The sequence below is a fragment of the Bos grunniens genome, chromosome 19 (assembly GCF_055505025.1).
Source record: "Bos grunniens cultivar Pamir isolate PY7600 chromosome 19, Bosgru_T2T1.0, whole genome shotgun sequence".
In the NCBI taxonomy this organism is placed as follows: Eukaryota; Metazoa; Chordata; class Mammalia; order Artiodactyla; family Bovidae; genus Bos; species Bos grunniens.
Genome location: NC_141183.1, coordinates 28,804,661 through 28,829,647, shown reverse-complemented (window position 1 = coordinate 28,829,647; position 24,987 = coordinate 28,804,661). Strand labels below are relative to the sequence as shown.

The 24,987-nt window shown below is 61.1% G+C and overlaps 1 protein-coding gene across 16 annotated transcripts in view; it reads left to right on the top strand.

Annotated features, from left to right (window-relative positions):
- TOM1L2 (target of myb1 like 2 membrane trafficking protein) overlaps positions 1 to 16,390 on the top strand; it is a 71,863-nt gene extending 55,473 nt beyond the window's left edge. For 4 of the 16 annotated variants that reach the window (XM_086358439.1, XM_086358438.1, XM_086358436.1 and 1 more), the window contains exons 8-16: positions 154 to 287; positions 2,559 to 2,607; positions 2,820 to 2,943; positions 3,558 to 3,675; positions 4,570 to 4,645; positions 6,641 to 6,703; positions 10,931 to 10,990; positions 12,464 to 12,500; positions 13,064 to 16,390. In XM_086358439.1, the coding sequence (XP_086214565.1) occupies positions 154 to 287; positions 2,559 to 2,607; positions 2,820 to 2,943; positions 3,558 to 3,675; positions 4,570 to 4,645; positions 6,641 to 6,703; positions 10,931 to 10,990; positions 12,464 to 12,500; positions 13,064 to 13,212 (810 nt within the window). In that variant the 3' untranslated portion in view covers positions 13,213 to 16,390. The other 12 variants (XM_086358444.1, XM_086358443.1, XM_086358437.1 and 9 more) reach the window with 6 other exon arrangements.
- Positions 16,391 to 24,987: the final 8,597 nt, after the last annotated feature.

The following is a 24,987-nucleotide window of genomic DNA, read 5'->3' as shown; positions in this document are numbered from 1 at the left end:
TCTACTGGTGGGGCGGAGCAGGGGGGTCCTCCGGGCCTCGCGCACACGCCCGGCCTTGTGGTGGCTTCTAGAGCATGGGCCCTGGGGTGGCTTCTAGAGCCGGCACGCGCCGCTCTGAAGCGAGCCCGCGGTAGCCGGGCCGTGTGTCCGCAGGAGCTGCACCGGACCTGCCGCGCCATGCAGCAGCGCGTGGTGGAGCTCATCTCCCGCGTGTGCAACGAGGAGGTCACAGAGGAGCTGCTGCACGTCAACGACGACCTCAACAACGTCTTCCTGCGCTACGAGAGGTGGGGGGGGGGGGGGGAGGCGGGGGGGGGGAGGCGGGGGGGGGGAGGCGGGGGCGGGGCCCGGGGAGGGGGAAAGGTCTGTGGCAGGGGCGGGGCCCGGGGCGGGGCAGTCCAGGGAAGGGGCCGGGGGTGGGGGCGTGAAGGCAAGCGCTGCCCTCCGTGAACCTCAAGCTGGTCCCATGTCTCCCGCCCAGGAAGGAGAACTGCCGGGAACCCCTGGTTCCTGCACCTGCTCCTTGGAGGAGCCCCTGAATCTGCAAAGGATTAAAGGGGGAAATCTCTACCAGGGAAGATTTCCTTTCCCATATTTGGAAAGGAGAGACTGTCCTCTTCTTTGCAACGTCAGTCTCTGGAGGCTCTGAGGCAAGGGGTGTGAGTGCCACGGGTCGCTGCTGCCACGGGCACTCTCTCGCTCCTCCTGCAGACAAGTCAGTTTGGGGTTCAAGGTAGCAAACCTGCATATTCTCTCCCTTCCCCGAGCCTTCCCTCTGGAAGAAGTGTGGGATCCAGGCAGTGTTAAGCAGGCAGGTGGTGGTGAGCGGGTTCCCACCCTGGATTTGGAGGGGGCTGCCCTAGGAAGCTAGAGAAAGCGATGGCACCCCACTCCAGTACTCTTGCCTGGAAAATCCCATGGACGGAGGAGCCTGGGAGGCTGCAGTCCGTGGGGTTGCTAAGAGTCGGACACGACTGAGCGACTTCACCTTGACTTTTCACTTTCATGCATTGGAGAAGGAAATGGCAACCCACTCCAGTGTTCTTGCCTGGAGAATCCCAGGGACGGGAAGCCTGGTGGGCTGCCGTCTGTAGGGTCGCACAGAGTTGGACACGACTGTGCGACTTCACTTTCACTTTTCACTTTCATGCATTGGAGAAGGAAATGGCAACCCACTCCAGTGTTCTTGCCTGGAGAATCCCAGGGAAGGCGGAGCCTGGGGGGCTGCCGTCTATGGGGTCACACAGAGTCGGGCACAACTGAAGTGCCTTAGCAGCAGCAGCAGCCCTAGGAAGCACTTTGGCCAGGCCAGTGTTTTGCCGTCAGGATGAGGTGGCCTCCGGGCTGCAGACCCTAGCTGGACGACCTGGCGTCACAGAAGGTCCACATGACCAATGGGCATCTGGGCCTCAGGCTGGTTTTGCTGTGAGTGCCACAACTCTGGGCCTTGTTTCTGCTTCAGCTGTGGCGGCAGCAGTGGGTGGCCCTGTGTCTGCCAGTTGGGTGATGGGCCGACCATGGTAGGAATGCGGGGCCATCCGGGGCCCCGAGTGCCAGGGGGCACAGGAGTAGAGCCGGGTCGGGGGGAGCTCCACTCCCGACCCCAGAGCCCTGGGCCCTGCTCTGCGTCTCCCGTGTCTCCAGTTTCAATGGGCTGAGCTTCTCACCCGGTAAACCCATCTCAGGAATAGGGTAACGGTAATACACAGGGCTGGCAGACCTTCTGGCCAGAGAGCCTCTGACAGGACTGACTGTCAGTGAGGGCACGGGGGAGGTGCTCCAGCACACGAACTACAGGTGGGTTAGAATTCCTGTCCGTGTAGACCGAGTACAAACCGCACCCCGGCTTGTCCTCAGGATCCCTGCTCACCAGGCGTGACTGCAGCACGTGGCGGGGACCACTGAGGGGCAGGAACCCCAGCAGAGCCCCAGCTATAAGAGGTCTTAGCTTACAGTGTCTGGGTTGCTATGCTGGTCCCTGCCTGGGACAGAATGCCTTGAGTGCAGGAGAGGAGAGTCTGTCCTTGACCAGGCTAGGTCCTCTCTCTGGTGACTGACCCCCACACAGCTGCTAGGGCCTGAGCCTGCCTTCCTCCTCCAGGTGCCAGCCCATGGGCCCCACCCTTTCCTCCAGCACCTCAGCTCCTCACTCTCCAGCAGAGCTGCCTGACAGGGAGGGTGGCAGTCCTCACCTGGATCTGAGATGCCCCCACGGAAGGTGGCTGACCCAGCGCCCCTGCAGGGCCCAGAGGCGCCTGTGGTCTGGGGGGCCACAGGAGCTCAGTGAGTGAGAGTTGAGCCAGAGGAACCCATGGTGTGCTTTGATGCCTCCTGGACGTGCCAGCCAGCACCTCCTCCCTCTCCTGCAGTGCCCATGGGGAGGCTGACCCCCACCCCAGTCGCCCCATGCAGAGGCAGGCAGGACAAACTTGTGTGTGTACGGGGTGTCCGCTCTCAGGCCCCCAAATGAGCCTGGGTCTCTACTGGCCTCCGGGCCCACGGGCACCACAGCTCCACCTCCCCGTACCCTCCTTACTCCACTTTCCCTTCCCCCTTAGGTTCGAACGATACAGGTCAGGCCGATCTGCTCAAAATGCCACTAATGGGGTGAGTGTTCTTTCTCCCCTGCCTGGGGGCCAGGAAACTGGCCTGGATTTGACCTTACCTCTGGTTTTCCTAGCTATGGTTGAAATATTAGGGTGATGGGAGGGCAAACTCTGAGGGGGAGGGTGGGGGAACATCCCTGGTGGGTAGGTGCAGGGAAACCCTGGGACCTTGTGGGCTTTCCCCTCTGGGCCAGCATGTCTCCTGCCTGGCAGGTGCTAAGCGAAGTGACAGAGGACAACCTCATAGACCTGGGCCCGGGGTCTCCAGCCGTGGTGAGCCCGACTGTGGGGAGCACAGCACCCCCATCTTCTCTCTCCTCCCAGCTCGCCGGCTTGGGTGAGTGTCCCTGGCCTCCCCCCACCTCCTGGCCTCGGGGGGGGCGGTCCATGGGGCAGTGTGGGCCGGGTCCTGCTGTGCCAGCTTCAGCTCAAGGCTTCTCCCTAAGCTTAGAGTTTGAACCTGTTGGAAACCTGAGTTGGGGGGTGGCGGTCCAAGGAACTGGAGGCTGTTTGGTCCTGAGGATAGGTGGCTGCTGTGTCGCACATGGACATCCTGTGTGGCCCGAGTGATCTTCTCAGTGTCAGCTGGGCCAGGGCGGCAAACTGGTGTCAGCTCCTCAGGTGCTGGACCTGCGGCCCCAAAGGCTGCTGAGGCCACACCAGGCCTGGAAGGGTTGGCGGCTGACTGGTGACATGTGGGCACCTATGTAATATTTGTCACATAAAGGACCCTGGTCCATGGCCACTGTGACTGGCTCGCGGCGCGCCCTGTAGGGCCCGCCTGCTCACTGCTTGCCCTTGTCTGGGAGCAGCTTGTGGGGCTGTGGCTGTTCTCTACCCTTCTCTCCCCTTAGGACTTCCGTCCACCAGGGGCAGCCCACTGGGGAGTGGGGGGTCGTTCCCGAGGTCAGGCCCACGTCTGTGGTCACCTATGCTGTGTTCTGTGTGCAGACCTGGGTACGGAGAGTGTCAGTGGCACCCTGAGCTCGCTGCAGCAGTGCCAGCCCCGGGATAGCTTCGATGTGTTCGCCCAGACCAGAGGGAGTGCCTCGGCTGAGCAGCGCAACCCGTACGTGGGGGCCCTTCTGATGGCTCTGGGGATACTGGGGGGCTGACCCCGGCCTGGCCCCATGGCCAGCACAGTGGGGTTTTTAATTCGCCAGGGCCGGGACTTCACACTCTGGCTGCTGGAACCTGGCCAGAGACACTGATGCTGCGTGAGGCCGGCATCCCGGCCGTGTCAGTCTGTCCGAGTCTGGGCTCGCTGTTCCCCCTGCTTGGCACTGTGGTTGCTGGAACTGCCTGTGTGTGTGTGGGGTGGGGGGCGGGTGCGAGGGAGGCAAGAGGATGTGGCAGGCAGGCAACAAGTTGGTTCCTTGCCCCAGGGGTGTGGGCAGCGGCCTCCCTGACAGAGACTCTGGCTACGGTGAGCCAGGTGGAATTGTGGGAGTTGATTCCAAAACACACAGCCCCCTGCATCTGCTTCTGGGAGCCTTCTGTTAAGCCTTGACCCACCTCCTAGGGCCCAGCATCTTGATGCATCCAGATCTCTGGGTCTGTGCTCAGGGCTCAGCAGGTTGAGCAGGGCCCCAGGCCGTGCTTCAGCACAAGAAGTTGGGGAGTAGAAGAGACAGCCTCACAATGAGTGATAGACCCTGACCCTAGACCGGGAGACCCCTCACTTGTCAGATGCCCCCAAGGCCGCTGCTCTGCTTCATATGGCTGCTCTCTCACAGCACCCCGTCCTTGAGCCTTAGAGATGCCTCATGTTGTTACTTGAAAGGGGGACACTGAGGTGCAGAGGGAGTGAGCAGCTGGACCTCCTGGCTTCAGCTGCCTTCAGATCCCGGCCTAAATGCCGAGGCTGCCAAGCACTCGTGAGGAAGGTCCTGCGGCCAGAGGGGATGACCAGTCCACCCCATCCATCTCCATGACTTCCCCGTTTGTGCTCCGTTGTCCCCAGGCCCACCTACGAGGACCCCCAGGCCGTCGGAGTACCTGCTGTGGCAGTTGATGGTCGGAAACAGAGCTCCGAAGTGGTAGGTCTGGAACCCTGCTTTTCTGCTTGGAGGGAAGGCCGGGGGGGTGGGGGTGGGGGTGAAGGTGGCTAGAGAGTTAGGCAGAGCTGATGGCAGTGGGGTAGACCAGAGGGGCAGACCTGGGTGAGCCACATCAGCTCACCGAGTCCCCCCACCTTGTGGGAGACCGCAGTGTCAGCTTTTCCAGGAGGAGACAGGCCCCGAGAGGGGGAGACTGTGAGGGCATCCCGAGAGCAGTGGGCAAGGCTGTACCCCAAGAGGTCTGACTGGGAGCCCCGCTGTGCCCCCGAGGTGGCTCTGGGCTCTCAGGGCTCCTGTGGTCAGGGAGTCTGTCCCCAGAGGTTGTAGTGCCCTGGGCTGGGCAGCACCCCAATAGGTGAGGCCCTCACAGAAGGGACAGGAGGTCCCGCAGGCCTACCCACCTGTTCCATCAGAAGGGGGTTGGTGTTCTGGGCTGGCTGGGGAGCTGGGCTGCAGGGGGATGGGCAGCGCTGAGAGTGGAGGTCGGGTTGTTGGGGCCCCAGATGCTGTGATGGCTCATTCTGCCTAACTGAGAAATGAGTGGCTGTGAGTGAACGAATGCATGTGGGGTGAACTGTAGCCCCAGAACAGCTACCCACACCTGGCCTGGGCTAGCAAGGGGCAGCACTTCCTCAGCGTCAGCCCCTGGCCTCCTGCAGCCCCATCCATGTGGCCCGAGCAGGCAGCAGTGCTGTGGCCTGCTGTCTGCAGGAAAGCTGCTCCCCTGGTCCCTTCTGGTTTAGGCAGCTCGGTGAGAGTCATGTGTCTCTCCTCACCGGCCACTAGGGGGCACCAGAGAGCCAGCTCGGCTGTGGCTCTCAGTGCCCTGCCCCCTCAGACCCCTGAGGCTAGCTCTGCTGTGTGCTCTGGTGGTCATGGTCCAGTGTCTCCTGTTGCTGAGATGCCTCCCTGTAACTCAGGGCACAGGGGGCCAGTGAGGCCCCTCCCCTGGCCCCCCCAGCCAAGCTGGCCTGGTCAGCTTCCCTCTCTGCCTTCAGGCCTGCCCCACCTGGCCCAGATGTGTCCCAATGCCAGTGCCCGAGGCTCAAGCTCAGGAACGTGGCCAGCTTCTCACCCTTCACCCTAGGCGGGCGGGTGCCTGGCCTGGCTGCCTCTCTCTCGTCAGCATCTTCACTTGCGGGAGACAGTCTGCTCCCCATGTGTCCTGCTCAGTGGAGGGTGTGGGAGCAGGGTTCCTGTGGACAGCGTGTGTGTGTGTGTGTGTGTGTGTGCACGACTGTGGGGGGCATATGCCTGTCTGTGCATGTCCACGTCTGTGTGTCTGTGAGTTTGTGTGTCTGTGTGTGGGTATCCCTGTCTCTGTGTGTGTCTGTATGTCTGTATCCGTGGGTGTGTCTGTCCACACACACACTTACATGCATCTTCAGGCCTGTACTTCAGGTTTTGTTGTTCATATCCTAAACAGTGCTGACCTGGAAATGAAAACTGGGCCAAGGGTAAAGTTAAGAACACAATAAAAGGGGAAAAATTGTGTAACTGCACCTCCACAGTACATCCAAATCAGGAGTCTTAACTTTAAATACTTTTACTATGTAAAAAGGCAAATTCAGCATTCTCGTTAACAGTTGGAAAAGAAACACACAGGTAACTGAAAGGGGAAAAGAGGAAAAAAGCAGAAATGAGAAGAAATAGAAATGATTATGCCACAGCTGCTTCTGTGACGTCGCCCCTTGGTGACCCCAAGAGTCCCAGGCGGGAGGGCATCCCCGCTGGCCTCAAGAGGTTTCCTGGGGTGGGGACAGGGCTTGAGCATGCCCTGCCCTGTTGGGATCCCCTGTACTTAACTCCTTCTTTTATGCAGGAGTCAAGGGGTGTTTGGGAGGGCGTGGGGTGCTGGGTCCAGCTCCTCGGTGACTTAGCTTCTCTGTTTCCATGACACCGGCTCTTGCCTTCTTTACCACGGGTCTCGCTGTGACTTTCCTTTCTGGGACGTTTCTGTCCTCGACCCCGAAGAGAGGTAAAGGTGGGGACTCCGCCCTGGAGCCCATAGACAGCTGGCTCATAGCCCAAGGAATGGTGAGCGGTCATCAACCGCGCTGATCCCCTGTGCCCCCAGCACTTCCCTCTGTCGCCTGCTGAGCCCCTGTGAGTCGGACAGTCCAGGGCCACCCCCCACCCCGGCGGGTGCCCAGTCTCACCCTCCTGTCTGTCTCCTTAAGCCACAGACTTCCAGCCCCAGAAACACAGCTCTGGTTTTCTGCTGAGCTCGGGCGTTTGCAGGAGTGAGAGGAGGGCCCTTCCCCCTTCACTGTCCCTGGAGCTCTGGGCAGTATTCACTTTGTAGGATGAGTACGAGTCCTGTGGCCTCTGCCTGGGGGTGGGGGGCCCCCTGCTGTGAATGAGGCCGTCCTCAGCCAGTGGGGTCTGTGCCCACCGTGTCCCCCAGAAAGGTCTGCAGCCCCTGACGAAACACAGACACAACAGGAACAGAACGAGAGGAGTCCAGGGCCAGGGCACTGGGATCACACAGTCAGTCAGCCCTGGGAAGTAGGGCGTCCACGGCCAAAGCCTGGGAGAGTCCCTCCTGCCTTGTGATCAAGTGGCCCAAGTCTGTGCACAGAGGGGTCTCCTGCTCCAGCCTGCCTGCCGGGCAGAGAGCAGCTTACCTCTCACGGAGCCACCACGTGGCTACCTGCCTCTGCCATGGAAACCAGAGGTCTGTGGGTCATGGGACCAGAGCGGGAGACGCTGGACACTCCAGGAGGAAGCGGGACTGACTCCTAGGGCCCGGGCCAGGATGGGCCAGTGGAGGGCTGTTCAGGCTGGGCCAGCATGCCTGGGCCTGTGAGTGGCACAAGGTCTCCTGGCAGAGCCAGGTGTGGCAGGGTCGCTACAGCCCAGGCCAGGGTGTCTGCCCATCCAGCTTGGAGCCGGTGACTGGGCCCAGCCACATTTGGGGTTATCGCCCACTGCTCCACAGCCCTGCTTGCTGCCCCAGGCCCAGTGCCAACCTTAGAGACACAGGCCAGCCAGGCCCTCGTCTGCTTCTTTGGGGCAGGCTGGGGCTCCACCCCATACGTGTGAGTGGCCTTAGAGCAGGACTCCTTAAAGCATATTCCCTCCATTGTCCAAATTGGGAGGATCCATAGTGTGTCCTTGGACCTGTTAATCCTGCAAAAAAGGATACTGCCCGCAACGCGCGGTGTGGCTCGGCAGCCAGTGGTGGCGCCGCCCCTGCCTGGCCCCACCTAGAGCTCCAGGCTCCGACTTCAGAAATAAGCCAGGCTAACAACTAACCTTGCATCTCACCTGTCTGATTGCAGTGTGTTTGTTCTTTTTTTTAAAACAATGTATATTAATTGCTTTGCCTTATTTCCCATAGTGTAGAAACCCAAGTCTTTCCAAACTGCCTGAGTACAAATTCTTTGCTTGGAAACTTTTTGTACTATTGAGTGAGACCAAGGGCTTGTAGGTGGTGGTGAGGAGGTGGAGGGCGGGCTGTCAGGAGGGTCCACAGCCCCTGGATATCACCCTTGAGTGGGATATCACCCTTGAGTGCACCACTGGCTCCGGCCTCATTGGAAACAGCGTAGGTTTCCCTGTGGGGAGGAGAGGCCCTGAGAACCTTCTGGTGCAGCTTGCCTGGGGGGTGGGGGAGGCAGTGTAGGTGCCCCATCCGGCTTCAGGGTGTTTCTGCCTCTCCGGGCTTCGGTCAGAGGGCACACGGGGCGGGGAAGGGCGACACGGGGTGGGGAGGGGGTGGGCGGGGGGAGCCAGGGAAGCACAGCAGGAACCACAGTAGGTCAGCAGAGAGTCTGCTCCAGGTTTGGGGCAGGGGCAGGGCTCCCTGTATAGACCCGCAGCCCCCAAACGCAGCCGAGGGTGCCTGGCAGTGGCTGAGCTGGTGGCAGCCCCCTCCCTCCTGGGCCGGTGAGTGAGCCAGCCAGTGAGCGAGCTGCCCGCCAGCGAGTGCAGATCAGGGCTGAGGACAGGGTGAGGGAGTCCGGCTGCAGATCCTCATCAGAGTCCCCACATGAGAGGTGCCTTTGTTTCTCTCTCCTTTCCATCTCCTTCCTCCACCTCACACTCTGCAGACCCCTTGCCCAGGAGGTGCTCCCCGCAGACCGCGTCAGAGCCCAGGTCGCTCAGGGTGAGAACACTGAGACTCCTCGGGCCTGGGGATGCGCCCGCGGCCGGGGCTGTCCACAGGGCAGCCAAGTATCCAGCGTATCTGACACGCCTGGTTTTCACAGAAACTTTGCCCTGGCGTAGTGCTCCCACATCGACCACGTGGCAGGTGGCTCGTGAGCCCAGGCGCTGCATCCAGCGAGGCAGCGCAGCCCATCCCAAGGTCACGTGAGCTGTCCTGTCACCCACAGCTGACCTACTCCACACCTCTCAGTCAGGGGTCAGGCTTGGGTTTCTGAATTAGAAACAGAATGAGCAGCCTGGAAATGAAGGGCTACAGGGTGGTGAGTGGTGGAAGCCGTCACCCCATTTCACAGATGAGGCCAGGGCCCACAGGCAGGGAGCTCCTGGAGAGGGGCAAGTCCACCCATGGGAGGGGAGATCTGCCTCCGCCAGCTCAAGGGGTGAGGAGCTTCTCACAGGTCAGTGTTTATCTTCTGAGCGTGCTGGCTCTCAAGATCGGTCCAGAGGGGAAAACGGGGCATGATCCCTGACCCCAGGGGATCAATTCTGAACAGTAAAGAGGGCTTAAAGCCAATGACCCCTTTAGCAGCTTTTTTCAAGCTTTGCAACTTGATGAGCCTCTCTGCTCGTCCTGGGCAGGCTGAGGCTGGTGGGCATCAGGGACCCCCTGCTCCAGCAGCTGGAGTTGCCGGTTTCTCCCTGGAGACGTGCTGACTCTCCATGCTGGGTTCTGGGAACGTGGCAGGTGGCAGGCGCCCTCCCCGAGGCCGGCATCCCGGCTTAGAAGAATCACAGTAACGAAAACTTGCATCTCCTGTCATGAGAACGTGTCGGGTGGAAACCCTGCCAGCAAGCGTGAACCTGGCAGGTCGTGCCCCGGGTGCCCCTGCTCCTGCTCGCTCGGGACGAAAGGGGCCTCAGGTGGTGCCAGTGCGCACGGCGGCCCACCCTGCAGAGCAAGGACCACGTGTCCCTCAGCCTCATGGTCATTTCAGGGTGTTTTTTCATTCCAGCGTTTATAAGGCCCCAGTAGGTCAAGTAAATACAAATAATCTGGTGGAGGTTGGCCTGCGCCTCTCTAAAACGCCTGTGGAGGCCGGATATGGGGTCTGCCGGCCTGGCTGTGTGGCCCTGGGGTGAACCCAGCTGCAGACACAGTGCTGGAGAGTTTTCTAGAAACAGTGGGCTTGCGAGTGGGTCCCAAGAGGTACTTCATGGGCTAACCTAGGTGAGGACACAGGTCACTTCGATCAAGGACCGTCCACCTGTTTCTCTAGGCAGGGAGCCAACATTTCATTAGCGTGACTTCAGGGGGACTAAAGGTTACTCTTACTTCTTATCACATTACTATCTTTTGACATCTGCCAGCAGCTTCACTATTTCCAGCCAAATAGATTTTCGGGCCCTGGGCACAGGCAGCCCCGGCATGGACAAGGCCCAGGCGATGGTTGGGCACCCTCCTTCTCTCAGGACCCCGGTCCCCTCCCCTGCTCCCCCGCCCCCTCCCCTGCTCTCAGGTGCCCTTTGATGGTGGGGAGGAGGGGGCCACGTCCTGAAGGCTGGGAGGGGAGGGTGGGGCGAGAGGAGGCTGCTGCATTCAGGCTGCTTTGCGGTTTTCCCACTAAAGAGACACACAGATGACCACAGCCTACGGCCCCTCTGGTCATCAGAGTGCTTGCTTTTGCCTGTGTCTGCTGGTGGAGGAATGTGCTGGGCTGCTGTGGGCCAGGCCACCCTTAGGCCTGGGTGCTCTCCCCATTCGGAAATGCCCCGGGACATATTTCAGGATCCTTTCAGTGAACAGAGCCCAGACTCCTGCCAACCCCGCGCCCTGTGCCACCCTGGGCCATGGGCCGCTGTGCGGCCTCCCCATCCTGCTGGGGCCCCGGGACCAAGGGCGGACACACTAGTCAAAAAGTTATCCACTGAAGAACGCGTACTGCACCTCCTCCCCGCGCCCACCTGGCCGCTGCCCCGCTTCGTAGAGCCGCTGCTTCCCTCCCTGCCACCTCCCTTGGCTGCTGCCCGCCTGCCCCGCGTGTCCCTCTCTGTGTGCCTTTGGTTGCCTTGGGCTGCCTGCACTGACGTGTCCGCTGTTCTGTCTCCCTGCCTGGCTGGGGGCTGCCTGGCCGCTGCCTGCCACCTCCGCAGATCCCCGTGGTGCAGCCCTCGGTCATGGACGACATTGAGGTGTGGCTCAGGACCGACCTGGTGAGACTCCACGTTTCTATTTTGGTGGGGAGTGGCGAGGCCCAGGCCGGGGCCCCTTGGGGCTGGCCTGGGGGCCCGAGGGGCTGCTCCCTGGGGAGTGGAGGAGGGAGGCTGGGCAGGCGCCTCGAGGACGCACCCTGACTTTTCCCAGTCACTCTGCGATTCCAGGTGTATGCTCTTGGATTCTTTTGGTTTTTGTGTGTTTTTTAATTTTAATTTTTTTGGTTTTCATTTTTTTATTTTAATTGTGAAATTTTCACAGTTGTGAGTGGGTGTTTATTTTTCCATCACTGTCATCACCCTTCCCCAGCGTAGCCTGGCATCTTGGCTTTACTGGCTCCAGAGGCCACTGTCTTTGTCCCCAGAGACAGGCAGGGAGGTTAGGACGTCATGTGTCTCCCCATGGCAGCAGGTTCTGAGAGGGGAGGCTGTGCTGGCCCATCCCCCTGCCCTGCCCCGGTGCTGGCCTCCTGCCAAGCACTGTTAGCCCCTGGGGGGCTGTTGGAGAAATGCACCCTGGAAAGGGGTGCTTGCCCACGTCATGGCTGACGGGACTGTCGCCCTGACCTGGGGACACCTCATCTCCTGTTTCTTGTCACCTCCTGTCAGGCCCCCAACTAGGATGGCAGACCTTAGGAGGATCTCCTGCCGCTCCGGGCCAGCACACTGCCCACCCAATCCCAAAGACAGGCTTTCCAGAGACACTCTCTGCCCCGCAAGCTGCTGCCTGGGGGCCGTGCCAGGGGAGGAAGAGGCACCCATTAGGTCCTTCCCAAGAGAACACCTGGAGAGAAACAGCTGCTGTCACAGAGTAGGCGGGCACACCTGGCCCCCCACCTCACAAGGGGGACCTGCACTCGAGGGCAGATCAGGGGTGGAGGCAGGAAGGAGGCTGGGGTCATGTCCACCACCCATCACTGTCTGTGCAGGACCCAGTGGCCCCCACATCCCCCAAACAGAACTGATCACCCAGAGCGTCCTCAGTGTCCGAATTGGGGCACAGGAAGAGACTGGCGCTGCTCCTAGGAGGCTGGAGCCCAGCCAACCCTCTGCCGGGGTGCCTTGGGGGCACCCCCATGTCTCCAGGTCTCACGCGGTTCCAGCTGCTGGCATGGCCCTGACCACCCAGTGCCATGCAGCTGCCTGTGAGGGTCTGCGGAGTGGAGGGGCGCCCGGAGCCCGGCCTGTCCTGGCTCTTCTGTGGTCCTGCCCCGAGTTTCAGCAGGGAAGGAGCTGCACAGTTCAGTTTTTTCTTTCTGACCTTTCTGGAGGATCTAGAGCCTCCTCAGCTTTTTGTTTTCACTTTTTAAAAACAGAAGTTTCTGTGTCTCCAATAAGATGAGAGCAGCATTATGCTCTTGCAGAACTCAGATTGGGAAGTAGGAAGTATCACTGGGTGTTGCCCTGGCGGGTGGGCCGCAGGCGGAAGCGGCCGTGGGACAGCACTAATACCCTCTCTCCGCTCTCCCACAGAAGGGCGATGACTTGGAGGAGGGCGTCACGAGCGAAGGTAGGCCTGCCTCCGACCCACTGTGGCCGTGCCCTTCCTAGGCTCTGAGAGCCTCCTTGCTGCCCTGGCGCCTCCCCACTCCTGGGCTCTGTCCATCCAGGTCACCTGCTGACGTGGGAGGTGCTGATAGGCACAATCGGCCATCCCAGGTCCATGGGACCCCAGACCGGCGGCACTCCTGACTGGTCTGCCCCCCACCCCCGAATGGTCATTGCAGCTGAGACAAAACACACGCCATGCAGTCAGCACAGGGGGTGCTGGTCTGGGGCCCTCTGGAGGCCCTGAGCCCTGCCGGGGTGGGGGTCCCTGCCAAGGTCAAGGAGGAAATTGCCCTTCCAGCTCTCCCTCCCTTGCCACCAATGCTGATCTGGACGATGGAAAAGCACCAAGTCAGTGATGGGGCACGAGTCATAGCTGCCCGCTTCCCTCACGCCCCCTGGGTTGTGGCCGGGCTTCCCGCCTGCCCTGGTGGTATCAGAGGAGGAAAGGGGCCCTTGCCTGTGGGATCGGGCGTGGCAGCTGAGCCCCTACCCATCCCTGCTGGGCCTTGTTCTGTGTTGCAGAGTTCGATAAATTCCTTGAAGAAAGGGCCAAAGCTGCTGAAATGGTTCCCAGCCTCCCCTCTCCCCCAGCGGATGCTCCGGCCCCAGCCTCGAATCCCTCAGGCCGGAAGAAGCCGGAGCGGTCAGAGGATGCCCTCTTTGCCCTGTGAGCTGTCCTGTGGTTGGGCCCCCCCATGGCAGGTCACCTCTCACCCCCGGTCCACACCAGGCTCTGGCCACTCCCCCCATCCCCCGCCCCCACTTGGTCCTGCGCTGCTGTATCTCCATGGAAACACCACTGTGTTTGCTCCCAGGCCTCCCACTCGTTGGGCCCAGCTTTAGCCACCTTCTCTTTGGGAGGTGGGACAATGTCGCTGCAGCTGCAGACCCTCAGCCTCTGCCCTCCTGCTCCCTCTGCCTGTTTCTTCCAGGAAGAGCTGGTGACCAGCCCAGTCCCAGGCAGGGCCAGCCCTTTGGGGCTGTTCCCGAGCAGTTCCTCTGGTCACTTGCCCACAGAGAAGGGGCTCAGACCCCAGCCCCATGCCCAGCTCAGCAGGCCTCTCCTGCCCGCCTGTGCCCCCTTGGTCCCAGAAAGGGCAAGTCTGCAGCCGCAGGCTTGGTCTTGCTCCCCACTGCCGCTCCCTGATGAGCATTGGCACTTCAGTAGGCTCTGTGGTGCCCGCGGGTGGCGTCTCTCATCTACCACCTGCTTGACCCTCTTCACTTTCTGCTGCTAGCTCAGGCCCCCTGCCGAGCTGGGACCAAGGGGTCTGCCGGGGGCCCATGGCTCCGGTGTGGGCAGAGCCTGCAGAGGTAACGTGGCGGTGGCCTCACTGCCCCCATGCACCACTCTGCACGCCGCCCTGTCTGTGGAGGGGCCTGCATGGTGAGGGCTGGCTCTGGCCGGCCCGGGAAAGCTAGGCGCCTTTCGGAATGTGCTTCGTTCAGCCCGGCCCAGGGTAGCCTCTGCCTCCACCTCCAGGGCCCACAGCAGTAAGTGGTTTTGACCCCGAGTGAAATCCCAGTGACCCAGCGGCCGGTGCAGCTCCAAGGCTCCTGTGTTCCTTCTGGGCGGGGACTCAGCCTCCCCCACAGACTGTCCTGAAGCCTGACCTTGCAGGCCACCTCAGCAGGGGGGGCGACTGGCGAGCCCCACTCCGTCCTGGGTCCTCACTTGGCCCCAGCCTGATCTAGCCTGAGCTGCCCTGTGCCCAGAAGAGCACACGGGCTATGCCCGCAGCTTCTTGCTGGCCTGGGAGCCCTAGCCCTGCTCAGAGCTCTAGCCGGTGCTCCCCGGCATCAGGGCAAAGCTGGGGTCTCCTGGGAGCGTTCAGGGCGGGGTTTGGGGCTGTGGGGGGTCCAGCAGCAGCAGGTGTGGTAGAGACCAAGGCGCCATTGGGGGACCCACACCTGGCCTGGCCCCCCCGCAGCTCCCTCCACAGGGGAGGCCTGGGGTCCTGCTGGCACCTCACACCCCAGGTCCTCGGAGGATACCCCTCCGTGTATCTGGGTCAGCCTGCTGCACCCTGCCCAGCCGGGCCCCCACACCGCGGCTCCCCGCTGCCTGGTCCCACCTTCAGTTAGCCTTGGATGCTGAACCGTCCGAAGCCAGCTGACGAGCTGCAGGGCAGGTCCTGCTTGTGCCTGGCCACTCCAGCTGGTATCCCCAGGCCTCTAGTGTAGCTTGGGGGTGTGTCTCTGTGGGGTGGGGCCTGCCTTGCCAGCCCACAGAGGACAGTGGGCCTCTGGTGGTCAGTCAGTCCTTCGGGAGTCACAGCAGCCGGGCCCAGCATCTGCTGAGGGAGGAGCCGGCCTCCCGGGGGTCCCCAGGTGGACAGTGTGGCAGGAGCACAAGCCTGTCCCGGGGAGACCCCACAAAGCCGTCCCCAGCTCCAGCTGCTCAGCCAGGCCCAGTCTAGAGAGGCCAAGCCACTAGGGTGGTGAGTGATAGTGGCCTCGCCAGCTGTCCTGGCCGGAGCTGCCCCTCCACTCGTCCATCAGGTCACAGCAGCCTGCCCCACCTGCCCCCACCACGCCCAGGAAGCAGGTGCCCAGGACGGGTGCTGCTCGCCCTTCCTGTCCTGAGGCCCCAGGTTCCCCGGGCCCATCTCACTGGTTCCCTTCTGTCTGGGAGGCTCGGCCCTCGGGCCGCTCTCCCAGGAGGGAACCCTGGCCAGAGCCTTCTGCCCAGCAGAGTGAGACCCTCCGAGCCACCAGCCTCTGCCAGTGTTAGAGACCGCAGATCCAGTATGTAATTACACTAAATTATTGCTGGGATTCCTTATAAGCACTAATTATACCTGATTATAGGTTAAAATATTTATTTTGTCAAAATATTTTCTTGGGGATGTGTTTAACCTTTTCTGTGTTGTGTGCTGAGATGTGAAAACTAACCCCTTCCTCCTGCCTCTCTGACCAGTGGGCAGCAGCAAATAGCACTGAGTTCGTATGACCAGGCACTGGTGGGCCTTTGGCCAGCCTGCCCCAGAGCGGCCCCTGCCCGGGACCCCCGGGGGAATGTGACCGACTGGCTTATCTGTGTGCATAAGGACAAGGGCCTCAGAGCTGCAGTGGCTCTTCACTGGCCAGCCCAGAGGGCAAGGTGGCCGTCTGCTATCCGTCCTTCCATCTGTCTGTCAGCCCCTCAGTGTGATCAACTGTGCTGTTGGCCCTGGATCCCACCTTGGCTCCCTGCCCTTCCCCTCCTTACCGAGGTCCAGAGAAGGGAGCCCGGGGAGGTGGGGGCGAGTGAGGACCCGGGGCAGCAGGTGCCCAGACTCCAGCTCCTCCTGTTCCTTCCTGCCACCACAGCCCCACTTGGTCTCCGCATGCTTCTAACTCAGTCCAACCCAGCCTTCCACAGGGTTCAGGGGCTGTGGGCCAGTGAGGAAGAAACCCTGTGGAGGACAGTGGAGCCTTTTGTACTGGCAGCCCCCAGGCCTGGGCCCCCTCCCCTGTCCCCAACGTGGGCATAGCCAGCTTCACCACCCAGAAGATGCCCCAAGGCCCCTGCCTCTCCCATGCCCAACTTCAGCCCTTCTTGTCCCTGGGGTGCCCTGAGAATAGCTATCAACTCAGAAGGCTTATGGCATCTCTCCAGGTGCTCCTGGAGGAAAGGGGGTGAATATTTATTCCCTTGAGTTTGCACTTGATTTGTGAGGGTTCTCAGGTTTGTTGTCGGCGTCCCCCAGCCTAGCGGTCTGTCACTGTCTGTCTCTGCCGGCAGAGCAGGACTGGAGGGTGAGTCAGTGACACCGGAGCGTCTGTCTACCCACGAGCTCTCCTAGATACGTCTGTCTAGTTTGGGATCTTGCATGTAAAATACTCCACAATAAACAAACAAACAGACTGCTGCTGTGCGATCTCTGTTCCGTCGGGCCTGCCAGAGCTGACCTTCAGCTTTGTCTAAGCAGAGGCAGCGTGGGCCTCCGTGCTGCCGGGAACGCTCGCCCCACTCCCTCTGCCTGGGGGTGGCAGTCGGAATGAGACCAAGGCCCCATGCCAGGGGAGTCTGGGAGCAGCCTCCAGAGTGTGGGGGCCCCAAGCTCTGTGGATGGAAGTCGTGTCCCCCTGTGAAAGGTGCTGTGGGCCCCGAAAGAGGCCTGCTCTGTGTCCCTGTTCAGTTCATTCAGTCGTGTCTGACTCTTTGTGACCCCATGGACTGCAGGACACCAGGCCTCCCTGTCCATCACCAACTCCTGGAGCTTACTCAAACTCATGTCCATCGAGTCAGTGATGCCATCCAACCATCTCATCCTCTGTTGTCCCCTTCTCCTCCAGCCTTCAGTCTTTCCCAGCATCAGGGTCTTTTCCAATAAGTCAGTTCTTCGCATCCAGTGGCCAAAGTATTGGAGTTTCAGCTTCAGGATCAGTCCTTCCAATGAATATTCAGGACTGATTTCCTTTAGGATTGACTGGTTTGATCTCCTTACAGTGCAAGGGACTCTCCAGCATCTTCAACACCACAGTTCAAAAGCATCAATTCTTTGGCACTCAGCTTTCTTTATAGTCCAACTCTCACATCCATACATGACTATTGGAAAAACCATAGCTTTGACTAGATAGACCTTTGTTGGCAAAGTAATGTCTCTGCTTTTTAATATGCTGTCTAGGTTGGTCATAGCTTTTCTTCAAAGGAGTAAGTGTCTTTTAATTTCATGGCTGCAGTCACCATCTACAGTGATTTTGGAGCCCAAAAAATAAAGTCTGTCACTGTTTCCACTGTTTCCCCATCTATTTGCCATAAAGTGATGGGACCGGATGCGATGATCTTAGTTTTCTGAATGTTGAGTTTTAAACCAACTTTTTCACTCTCCTTTTTCACTTTCATCAAGAGGGTCTTTAGTTCTTCGCTTTCTGCCATAAGGGTGGTGTCATCCGCATATCTGAGGTTACTGGCCTGTGTCCCTGAGTGGGGTGCAAAGTGGGGTGACGCTGAGACATCACCGTGGATGTGCCAGGATCCCATGGCGAGCATGTGGGATGCCAGATTGGCCAGGAAGGGGAGGGGCAGCTCCAGTCCAATTCTCAGAATTAAGGACACTTTGCAGCCAGGAAGCCCTGGAGCCCTCTTCCAGGGCCTGCAGGGCGGGGAGGTCTTGGGGAGCAGCCAGAAGAGGGGGCAGTGTGGGGAGCCCTGTTGGTCAACTCATGACTCATGGCCCATGGCCCACTGCCCACTAGTCCCCCACTAAGACAGCTGAGAAGAAATCCTTCTATAGTCCCCCTCTTTTCCAAGGAAAAGGTCTCTGGGGCTCTGAGGAGCTGGGCATGGGCAGACAAGAGGCCTTGAACATGCAGGACTCACCCAGAAGTGTCGTTTGCTGTAGTGGAACCCCTGCCAGCTCTTGCTGGGTGGCTTCAGAGGGTGCAGGGGCTCCAGGCCTTCAGCACCAGGGAGTCCATGGGACCAGCCATACCCTCCCCACCCCTGCCCCGAGCTGCAGGCAGGGTGTCCCGTGATGTGAGAAGTGGGGTCAAACATGGTTAACCCAATGCCTCCAGGGCGCTGCCTCGGTGGATTTCAGGGACAGAGGGGACCAGAGAAGCTCACAGGCCACTGTAGCCTGCTGTTGCTCAACTCCCATTTTTCAAGAAAAGCCAGGGATGCAGCCTTCAGTGAAATGTACACTTGACAATGAACTCAGAATCAGAACCCGCCTGTACTTGGATGTGGTGTCAGTTGATGCCTCACTCTTCCTGTAAGCCCCAGCCCTCACTGAGTTCCTGAGGCTCTTCCCTGGCCGGTGTACCCCCAGAGCAGCTCAGAGAGGGCTTCAAATGACTTGTCCAGTACACAGCAGAAGCCAAACTGGCATGAGAACACAGGGTCATCCAAGACCAGAACCAGCCATGTCAATGGCCATCTGGTTCCATTATGACCAGATGGAGAGCTGGGAGGAACCCAGTGCTCCCTGCAGGCTCTCTGCTGCCTCGGCCACAAGCTGGACAGGTCCCAGCTCAGCTACTGCAAAATGAAGCACGAAAGGGCAGGCCAGGGGCAGGGGGGCTCAAGGAGTGGGGAGGGGTCTGCGTAGCCTGTGAGGCAATGCCCAGTGCCAGCAGCCCTGGCAGCTCCCGAGCTTGCCCCGCCACCCGCCCCTGAGTTCCGGCATCAAGGACATGGCTCGGCCCTGCCTGCGCTGGACACCTGCCCCAAACGGCTCTGAACCCACAGACGATGCCCCTGTGCCTCTCAGACGCCCACAGCGGCAAGGAGCAGAGACGAGACCTGCCTCTCAGGTGGACCCGGCGGGACGCCGGCTCTGGGCGGGGCGCCGGCTCTGGGCGGGGCGGCGCGGGCGGGGCGCCGCGAGCTGGGCGCAGGGTCGGTCGGAAGGCGCACGTGACACAGCCGCCGGGAGCCGGGCGTTGACGCCACGTCACCCCACCCAGGGCCCCGCGCCCATTGGCTGCGCCTCGGGCCGGGGCGGGGCTCGTCCGGCCGGCGCCCCCGCGGCTCCCGGCGCGCGTCCCCTTCGCCTGTCTCTGCTCACCTGTGAAATGGGATGCTGTCCTCCGGGAAGAAAAGGGTTAACGCGGAAGCGCGCAGCTGCGGCGCGGCAGCAGAGTCCCCGGGAAGGCCAGGGGAGGGGCGCTCAGAGGACCATGTTCCCCGAAGAGCCGCAGCCCCACCCGGCTTTCCCCACCCTCCCCTGGACCCCTGCCCTGCCCAGCTGGTCTCAGGCTGCCCAGTGAAACAGTGATCTCTTTGGTGGCAGATTCCTCCCCGCTCACACGACTGGGCCCTACAGGGGGCTTCAGCCAGCCTTCACTTGAGCTGGCTGCGGGTCTCCATTGGGCGCTGCTTCATCACCCTCTCTCCTGAACTGCTGCAGTTACACGCGCATATTGACTGAGCTTGCTCTTTATATATGCGGTATAGGCGGCTACAAGACAAGCAGGCACGTCTGTCTTGACCTTGACTCCAACAGACTCTGCAGGGTTACAGCAGGAAGGAGTGTTCTCATTTTACAGACACCAGAAAGGTGAAGTACGATGTTCCAAGTACACAGCAAGCAGGTGAAAACCCAGACCTGTTTCCTGACTCTAAGAAACTGGTCTTCAGGCTTCACACAGCACCCCCTCCCCTCCCTGGGAAGGCCTGTTGGAAATTTCAGGGAACTCCCCAGATTCCCAAGGCCCTCTGGGTGCTTGGCTCCTACTTGGGGGGGTGGGGCCTGGGCATCAGGATGCAGGGGGCTGTTTCCCCACAGAAGTTCATCTGGAGGACCAGGCCCCAAGGGTCCCTGAGCAGGACCACTTGGGAAACAGATGCGGTTTGGAGGTCCCCCGGGGCCTGGCCATCCCTGTTCTGGGTAATTTTCCACCGCAGCCACTTCCGGGAGGGGAACCAAGAGCCCTGCGTGTCCAGTCTGAGCCCCAGGGACTTGGGCCTCCAAAGCCTTTCTTGGCCTGGGCAACACCCCCCTTCCAAAGTGCGCCACAAATGTCACTCTGTCAGAGGGTGTGGTCAGACAGGCTATATCTGGCATCTGAGCAAAGCAGTACTCAGGATGGCTGGATTCACTGAGGAGTGGGGGGTGGAGGTGGGGGTCCAGACCTCTGATAAGGCTCCTTGGCTGCCCCCTACCAAGGGTGCCTCTGCTCACTGCTTCCACACTTCCAGCACCTGCATATTAGTATCTCAGTCCACCTTATTAGGACCCTCCCTTGGCACCTAGCTCTGCCCCCAACCCACAGGACCCAGGGTCCTGGTCCAGCTCTCTCCCCAGTCTAGCTGTCTCCTCTGACCTGCCCGGGCCTGTCCCGATCCAGGGCAAGGGGTCCCAGGCCCAAAGCACAGACTGCCCCTACCTCATCCCAGCTGCTCTGGGGACGGGGTCCAGTCCTGGTACAGCTCCAGGTGGCTGTGTGAGCTTGTGCTGGTGAGCTCCTAAACTCCGGGTGCAGAGGCCAGCCCACCTTCAGCAGCCGGACTGGGCCCACTAACCCCCAGCCCTTCTGTCAGTCCCACAGCTGGATCTGGGAGGAAACCAGAGTAAGTCAGAGTGGGAAATTGTAGCCTCTTCCAGACTCTTCAGAAGATCTAAAGAAGGAGGGGCAGGCTCATCTCACAGGCCCAGCCGGCCACCGTTACTAACGTCCCAGTCAGCCTATGCGGGGACACCATCAAGCCCCGTTACAGCTGAGGAAACTGAGGAACAGTGTGGTGAGGTAACTGGCCAGAGGGCACACAGCAGGTCTTGGACTAGTCTGTCTTCTAAAGGCCCAAATCTCAGAATGAAGTTTGTCGGGTCACTTCTTGCCCCAAGTTCAGCGACATCTGGGACGGACCCAACCCGGGGCTTCCACTCGGCCTCCTTGCTCAGTGCGGGAGAAGCCGGGGCCTGCGGGAACCCCGCAGCAGTCCGCGCAGGGATGGAACGGCCAGGGGGCGGGTGCGCAGGCCAGATCGGGGCCGCCTGACGCTCCTCAGGTTGGGCGGGACCGTCCACCCGGGGGCGGGGCTCCTGCAAGGCTCCGCCCCGCCCCGCCTGCCCCGCAGAACCGCCGCCGGGAACCCAGTTTCCGAGGAACTTTTCGCGGGCGCTGGGCACCACCGAGTTCCGGGCGGGACGCGAACGCGCGGAGCGGCTGCGGCGGGCCCGGCGGACCTCCGAGAGGAGGTGACTGCGCCATGGACGAGCCACCCTTCAACGAAGCGGCCTTGGAGCTGGCGCTGGCCGAGCCGTGCGAGCTGGACGCGGCGCTGCTGACCGACATAGAAGGTGCGTCAGGGCCACTGGGCTCCGCGCACGGGCGGCGCCGGGCCGGGGGCGCGGAGGGCGTCGGGGCGCGGCCCGCGCCTCTGTGCGGAGCGCTCCGCGTCTGTGCGCCGAGGGCTGCGGGCCTCGCGGTCCTGTCCCCGCGGAGCTGCCCGTGCCCGCTGGGTCCTGTAGGAGGCTCGGCGCTGAGCACGTGCGCCTCTGGGCGCCCCGGCCCGCACCCCGCGGCCACCGAGTCCTCAGTCGCGAGGCGGCGTTGGCGAGAGCCGGGGACCCGGCGTCGCCGATGCCCCGCCCCGCCCCGGCCTTGACGTCAGCAGGAGGTTACTCTCGGTCGTTCCCTCCGGCCGGAGAGTTCAGCTCGGCGCCCGCGCTCCTGCGCATGCGCGCCGCGGTCCCGCGGACCCTGACAGACCAGGGCCCGGTTCTCCTAGCTGGCTCCGGGTATCGGTTCGGCACACGTTTATCGAGCGTCTACTGAATACCAGGCCCAGTTCTAGGCACCAGAGGTTCACAGACCTGGGCTCCCCCTTTCCTTGGAAGCACAAACCCACCCTAAGGAAACCCATAAACGGATACTTACATCTGTGGTGGAGCTGGGGCAGGGTGACTGCTTCGGGTAGGGCGGTGGGGTGGGACCTGAGCTCAGCCCCGAGAAGGATGTCTTCCCTGCAGAGGGCACGGCGAGGAGTTGGAGGGGCACAGGTGAGACTGGGCAGATGGGTGGAAGAGGACTTGGCAGGGAAAGGCGGGAGCAGCAGCGCGGGCTCTCTTACACACCTAGAAACACTGCTCTGGTTGTTCTACAAAGAGGGTGTTGGGGGCGAAGCTGCAGCGGGGCCAGTCAGGAGGCTGTTGCCCACGGAGCACAGAGCACATTCCAGCCTCCGCAGGTTGCCTCCGAGGTTCCTATGCAGTTTCAGCCACGTTGGCTACCTTGCACTTGGTTGATGGGGAAAACAGGCCCTGAGCACAGGACCCAAACCTCCCACAGCCTGGATGGACTCATCCATGGAGCCTATGGCCGCCCTAGGGTTAGCAAAATGGACACAACTGAGCCAACCCCTCTTTGGATGGCTCTCTGGGAACCCAGCTGGTAGGGCCCAAGAGTTGCCAGGTCCCCTGGAGGGGAGTTGAGAGGAGGGCCAGGCAGCGTTGACTCGGAGGTGAGAGCTGAACTGGATCCCAGAGGCAGTGGGATGTTAAGTGACTTGTCCCAGGTCACACAGCAGAGCATGGTAGAGCCAGAATTCAAACCCAGGGTGGGAGCTCCAGAGCCCACGCTCTTAAATGCTGGTCTCCTATTGTGAGTGTGTGTATGTGTGTGACACTGTAGAGCAGGGGACTCAGGAGGCTGCTCTATATGGAGGTATGCTGGGGGCCTGGGAGTGGGTCGAAACGGTCACAGGTCACACGGCCACCTCATCCTAGCCCAGAGCCTTTGACTCATGAGACGGAGGACTGGCATCAGGGAGTCTGCCCATGGCCCTGAGCCCCACCCAGCCTGGGCATGTGCCTCGGCCAGACTCCGTCATGTGACCAGCGCCCTCACCAGGAGCCCCAAGTCCTGTGCTGCAGGCTGGGCCCTGGCTGCACTGCACCACAACTCTGGGTAGATCCACCTGCTCCCAGCCTCCTTCTCCCGTTCTTGTTTTGGGGTCCCTTGTGGCCATGAGAGAGGGTGTGTGGGAGCCGCCTTGCATGAGTGCTGGGAGTGTGTTGATGCCGTGGAGGGCCTTATCTCCCACTGGTTCATTCACTGCACTATGCTGCTCAGTGACGAAGGGGTGATTGGAGGACGCTGCTGGTCGGGTGGGCCTGGTCAAGGGGTGGCCTGGGCCTCCAGTGCATAGCTGGAAGTCACCTCTGCCTGGGCTTCCCAGTTCACTCGTCTTTGAAGTCCAGGTGTCTGCCTTCAACCCAGTCCCTAAATCAACCACAGGGACCTGGCTTCCTGGGTTCCAGGCCAGCCTGCTCAAAGAGGTACATGGGGGCCAACCTGCCCCCCCAGGCCTCTCCCTACAGTCTCTCATGCCCAGGTCTCTCCCTGGTGCTGCCAAGCATGGGCCCTCCTTAGAAAACAAGCTCAAGATGGCTTACAGCCCTGCTCTGGCCACAGCACATGCCTGCTCAGCTCCCTAACCACCATGGCTGCCCAGAACCCCAAGATACAGTCCCTTGTCTCAGTGTGGTGTTTGAGACCTGTCAGGTGGGCCGGGCCCGCCCTCCCGTGGTGAGTCCTGTCCCTCCAGGCCCTCCCCATGCCCTGGACACACTCTGCCCCCACATGGCTCTCCTGCCTCATCCTCACGTCCAGAGGTCCTGAGGGCAGAGCCTGGGAGAGGCCTCTCCCCCTGGACATGGCCCCTCTCCATCCCTCTCCTGCCTTGGGTGCCTGGCCCATCTGCCCCAGGTGGCAGGAAGCAGAGGCCCTCCCGGTGTGGCTGTGTACTCTCTCCAGGTTGCAGCGGCTGCCCTGGAAAGCTGGGGTGAGGCCATAGGTGGGCTGCCCGTGAATCCCTGTGAGTTCCAGCCCTCGCACCTGTGAGGGGGTGGGGAGAGCTGCAGGCAGTCCAGGAAGGCGAGTGGGCCAGCAGTTGGGAGCTGCCTTCTGCCCGGTGGTCACCTCACTGGATGCACACATTCTAGGTGACCTGCCCAGCCTCAGGTGGGGTCACCACCGGGCAGAGGCCTGGGGTCTGGACTTCGCCCAGCTGATAGGGCAGGCCAGGTGGCAATGACTCCTGGCCAGAGCAAGTGCCTCTGTCCTGTGTCTTGCCAGCCACAGGCCCCGTGGATGTGCCCTTTGACCCTGGGGCCTACTGGGCGTGCATACCTGCACTTGTGATAGGGGAGGGGAGAGCCTCAGAAATGCCATGGTTATCTCCTCACTGGTATACAGATTGGGGGCGGACATGCCCACTACCCCCACCTGCCCAGCTGAGGTGTGGGGAGCAGCAGGAAGGCCAGGCCCAGTGGGGATTGCCTCCCAGGCCAAGAACATGTTGCAGTAAATCCATCTCTAGCTGGCAGAGGAGGGCCCAAGCCCAGCATGTGTTTCTGGGTTTCTGGCCATAGTTGATTGTTTGCTGCACAACCGCCTCGGGGCAGCCTCAGAGATGCAAATTAAAGCACCTTCAAGGTTCCAGTCACACAGTTGTGAGGACTAAGGAAAGCACCCCAAAGTAGGTAAAAACGATAAAACCCAGTGCTGGTGATGCTCTGATTAAACAGGACACATTGCAAGGGAGAGTGTAAGGAGGTTTATTGTTCCAGAGAGCAGCCTGGCAGCTCGGAAGCAGTGTGCTGCCTTTGAACCAACACACACACTTCAGAGGGGGCAATGCCAGGGCTGAGCCTTGGAGCTTCACACTGCCTCCCCTCTGCGTAGCACTCTGCACGCACATCCTGACCTGGGATGAGTGGTGGCAACAAGTTGGGACAGAGCCAGGCTGGCCTCAGGGCTCACTCCTGCCCCTGGCAGGCGGGGCTAGGGGCTGTGGGCTTGGGGGGTTGGCAGGCCTGGGTGTAGGTCTGAGGTTCTTCACTTGGCAGTCGGAAGACCTGGGGCACATAGCCTCCCTCTGAGCCTTAGTGGCCTCATCTGGCTAGAGGGCTCATATTCAGGTTCCCCTGGGGCTCTGGCTCCGGGGCCATCTCATTCCAGGAAGAGCAGGCACCTGCCACATCCCCGGGCAGCCCCACACACACAAAGGC